The 4,708-nt window shown below is 30.6% G+C and overlaps 1 protein-coding gene across 4 annotated transcripts; it reads left to right on the forward strand.

The window, feature by feature from the left end:
- The first annotated feature begins 2,628 nt into the window (after positions 1–2,628).
- LOC116853421 (putative nuclease HARBI1) lies at positions 2,629–4,582 on the forward strand. Of its 4 annotated transcripts, none has more exons than XM_032834493.1 (4): positions 2,629–3,137; positions 3,206–3,487; positions 3,553–3,839; positions 3,919–4,582. In XM_032834493.1, exons 2-4 carry the CDS (start codon positions 3,282–3,284, stop codon positions 4,500–4,502), a joined length of 1,077 nt encoding a protein of 358 aa, XP_032690384.1. In that variant the 5' UTR covers positions 2,629–3,137; positions 3,206–3,281; the 3' UTR covers positions 4,503–4,582. The 4 variants fall into 4 exon arrangements, with proteins under 4 accessions (XP_032690384.1, XP_032690385.1, XP_032690386.1 ...); XM_032834494.1 differs by having other exon boundaries at positions 3,268–3,487; XM_032834495.1 differs by having other exon boundaries at positions 2,629–2,909; positions 3,268–3,487.
- Positions 4,583–4,708: the final 126 nt, after the last annotated feature.

A 4,708-nucleotide genomic window follows, 5' to 3' on the forward strand; every position in this document is an offset into this window, starting at 1 on the left:
TCAACAAAACGTATTGTATTGATTGAATGCGTCGCCGTTGATATGCATTGTCGATATTAAGATTATCTAATAAAAAGTTACTATTTAGTACATGTATCAAGTGCACGATATAAACCAAGCTATAGATGTGTGCATGCAGAATCCATTGTCTGTTGACACCGAACGGCGACAATCGTTGCCATGCGTACGCGTTCCGCGTGCACGTGTATGAGCGCGCCTCTCCGTATCGCCTTGCAGCAGTGTGTGATGTTTGCGCGTAGCAGCAACCGCACGGCAGGAAAACTTCATCGAAACGAGCTCTAAAGACGAAATTTATAAATGTGTCCTGACATATTTTTAAGACGTTCTTGAGTTTATATTTATATACTTATTTGTTTATCACGTGTTTATACTATATACTTTCAGTATTAAGAATAAATGTCAGTCAGAGAATTAAATTTTACTTTACTACATAGCAATACAGGTTTATGAAATTTAATAAATGAATTTTTAAAATACTGAATACAAATTTCTTAATTTAAAAAATTATGTTTTTTGAAATGATGCTTTTTCGTAAATATTTGCTTAAATTAAACGTTGCAGAGTTTTTAAAATAAAATAGAATGTTTAAACACAACTTTTTTAACATAATTTCAATTAAAAAAAATTATTTTTTAGGTATAGTTTATTATATATGTAAGGAGACATTAATTTAAATAAAGCCAATATATCAGCTTTATTCAAATATACGTTGCTTGAAATATAATTAACTCTAAAAAAATATATATTTATTAATATATATATTTTTTTAAACATACCACTTATTATCTTCGAACTTTTGAAATAACTAACTTTAATAAATATTTACTAACATTTCACAAAACGACATACTCACGTGTCCGAATCTCGCGATTTAAAAGAATAAAGAAAATGCTGTTTCTGTCCGCTGACATATTGTCAGTGTATTATCTGTATCATATTTATATTTGTATCTCACATTTCATAGTCATTAATAATATTTTATCAATAGTTATTAATACAAAATATAGTTAATATAAATAATTATTAATAATACAAAATATATGAAGCATAGCCTTTCATATATTTTAGTTCATTAAGTTAAAAAAAATTAAATTTAAAAAAAATAAATATTTTGCAAAATTTGTAAAACTTGTTTACTCGAAATAACGTAATCGTTTTCGTTGAATATAGTCACTGAGAAAAAATGTTGTTAAATTTAATAAATGTATTTAAATAAAACAAAATTAGCTCTATTTACTTTAATAATATTTTAAATATAAAACCTTGTTTATTTTTAGCAAATTAAAACATAAAAGTTACAAAATTATTTCTTGTTCAAAAGTTTGCTTCAATGTAACTTTTATTTCTTATATTGCAACATAACATGTGCTGAAATGTAATAAATACATTGTTTCAATGAATCTGAATTTCTTAATTTTGAAAAAGAAAAGTTTAGTAAACATTTGTTAAAATTAGTCTTTTCAAAATTTTAAAAATAATAAATGGTGTGTTAAAAATGAAATGTAAATTTTTTTGGAGTTTATTATATTTCAAGAAACTTATATTTCAATTAAATATATATATTAATTTTATTTAAATAAAGATTTCCTAAAATATAATAAATGACACTTCAAAATTAATTATTTTGTGTTTAATTAGTGTAACAAATAATATATTTTTTCAACTTTACATTTATTTTTTGTAAAAATCAGAAAGCTTACATTAAAACAAATGTTTGCTAAAACATCATTTCTAAATTTAAGCAATTCGTATTCAGTATTCTACAAATACATTTGCTACATTTAAACAAACTTGCATTGTATTTTAGAAAACCTGAATTTAATTCCAATAAACCGGTCAATAAAATATTTGCTAATTTTAATGCTTCCATTTTCTTAAATTTAATACGATTTTTCATATTTAAAGTAATATTTACTTAAATGAAGTTGATCAAATTTAAGCAAATGAATTTACTATAATTAAACAAATTTTTTTCTCAGTGGATATATATATATATATCCCTTAAGCATTGACACAGATTTACAAAAATATTTCGAAATTTAATAATTACCTGAGAAAGTGTACGAAACGTCTTTCCTTGTTGCCACTTCGTATCTTACGGGCCAAAGAAAGGATAGACGGACGCGATGTGTATACGCTTAGTGTACACTAAGCGTACCGCTTAAACGGTAGTGAAACAGCAATAGGTTTTTTTATTTCATTGGGAGACTATCAAACTGTGTGTGTGTGTGTGTGTGTGTATGTGTGTGTGTGTGTGTGTGTATGTGTTATGTGAAGCACCACATCTTATTTTTTTTATAGTGTGACGTGTGATATCTGTTAGGTTTTTGGATCACGGTATCTCAACCTTAAAATAATAATAACGATGATTCTAGACTTTTCTCTCAGTCAATGTATATGTATATATATATATATATGTTCCGTACGGAACGTGTCAGACGGGCGGCCGGACCCCAGGAGCCGCACGGCTCGCAGTCGCCGGCCTCTCGTCGCGGGTTGCGCCGTCGCCGCGACGCGGCGACGGTGTCAACCGAGCTGTCGCTCGCGGTTAAATTTCGACTAGGCGCCTATATAAGTCGCTACATGTAACGGTTTATAGCCTTTTTGAGTGCGCTTGCACGGTGGGTCGTTGCCTTGAGAGTGTCTATGACACGTTGGCTTACCTCGCGTGAGGTATTTTTGGTAACTCCACGAATCTCCACCTTCTCGATACTACCTGTGATTGAGAGAAAAGTTCGCGAGACTATTACGGGTTATCTCGGAGCTTCTACCGCGGGTGGTTGGATGCTTCCGTGCGATATTTCACACTGCAGAAATCGTGCATCCGTTCGACAGAACTCGGTACTGTCTAGAGAGACCTGTAATCAGAGTCGCGCAACCACGTAAAGGTTAGGTTGGCGACGCAATGTTTAGACTAAAACCATAAGCGAGAACTTTAATATGCTAGGGGCCGGTTTATCAATACTCAGTCAAGTTAAATTTGACTATTAGTTAAGTGCTAACTATAAGTTATGTGTTTATCAATGCAAGATAACTAACAGCTATACATTAACTGTTGGTCATAGTGATTGTTAAAGTAACTGGCAGAATTTTTGTCTGCTAAATATAACTGACAGGTAACCACAGACTTTAGCGGTCGGTATATAGAAGTCTCAGCAGTTAACGTAACCTAACTTTTGTGTAGATATTACACGCTAAACGACGTGAGCACACACTCACACTGTAATATTATTATTTTGTAATTAGTTATTATTCTCAATATGAATTTAAACGATTTCATTGACAATGATGAGGAAATCGTTGAATTTATGGAATGGGAAAGAAGACCACACATAGTACAAAATAGAATCAATCACTTTGACAAATGGGACGAATTGGATTTTTTTCGAAGATTTCATTTAAAGAAACAAACAGTTTTGATCATTTTAGAGCAAATAGAAAACATCATTGAGACTCCTACGGATAGGTATCTATACATAATTTGGTATTTACTATTAATTTAAAATATCAACTAACAAATATTTATTTCAGAAATCTTGCTATTAGACCAATCGACAAGCTTCTATTAACTTTGAGATTCTATGCATTAGGCACAATGTTAATAGCAACTGGAGATTTTGCGGGTGTTAGCAAGAGTTCTGCTTGCAATATAGTCAGACACGTGTCAATTGCGATTGCACAGCTAGCTCCTCAATATATTAAAATGTCATCTAATGCTGATGAAATCAGTAATGCACGAATAAAATTTTATAATAGAGCAAGAGTTCCACGAATAATTGGTGCTATCGATTGCACACATGTTAGGATCCAATCTCCTAGTAAGTTATTATTAAATGAACCTTTTTTCACAAATACTTTCTTAATCTTTTTCATTAACTTTTTAAATATTTTTTAAAGGTGGAATAAATGCAGAATTATTCAGGAATAGGAAAGGTTATTTTTCTTTGAATGTACAAACAGTGTCTTCGGCTGACCTTAAAATATTAGATATTGTAGCACGCTGGCCAAGATCAGTTCATGACCAAACAATATTTAATAACTCGAGAGTAAAAGAACGACTTGAAAACAACGAGTTTGGTAATAGTTTATTGGTTGGAGACAGTGGTTATACGAATACAATGTTTGTGATTACCCCGCTACTTAATACTCACAATGACATCGAAGAACTATATAATGAGGCAATAATCCGTACACGTAACCCTGTAGAACGACAATATGGTGTATGGAAAAGACGTTTCCCCATCTTGGCTTTAGGACTGCGGTTAAAGTTACAAACGAGTATGGCTATTGTTGTCGCTACAGCAATTTTGCATAATATTGCGTATGAAAGAAATGAAGAATTACCATCACAAGATGCTGATTTATGTATAGACCAACATATTTTGAACGAAGATTGGGACGCACAACCGTTACAGCCAGATGATCGACACATAAATGCAAGAGCACAATTAATTGCTGATTATTTTCCAAATTTATTATAATTATATTTTCTTTCGTTAAGTGGACTTTTTTGTACGATTTTGGAAGGAAAAATTAATAAAAAAATTTCATTTAATATTAATTTATATCACATATTTGTTATATTTAACATATGTCTACATGTTTACATATTATCCAAAACACAAAAGAAAAAAAATTAACACAATTAAAAGAACAATTAAAACTTTTATATTAAAAAAAAAAAAAA

This window comes from Odontomachus brunneus, unplaced genomic scaffold (genome assembly GCF_010583005.1).
Source record: "Odontomachus brunneus isolate Ranch 3 - 2012 unplaced genomic scaffold, Obru_v1 Obru_scaffold_319, whole genome shotgun sequence".
In the NCBI taxonomy this organism is placed as follows: domain Eukaryota; kingdom Metazoa; phylum Arthropoda; class Insecta; order Hymenoptera; family Formicidae; genus Odontomachus; species Odontomachus brunneus.

Excerpts from the sequence above, each read along its gene's own strand:
- LOC116853421 (XM_032834493.1), top strand. The coding sequence starts at position 3,282 with ATGAATTTAAACGATTTCATTGACAATGATGAGGAAATCGTTGAATTT. Across the intron at positions 3,488-3,552 it reads ATTGAGACTCCTACGGATAG|AAATCTTGCTATTAGACCAA; the intron begins GTATCTATACAT and ends TATTTATTTCAG. Across the intron at positions 3,840-3,918 it reads TGTTAGGATCCAATCTCCTA|GTGGAATAAATGCAGAATTA; the intron begins GTAAGTTATTAT and ends TATTTTTTAAAG.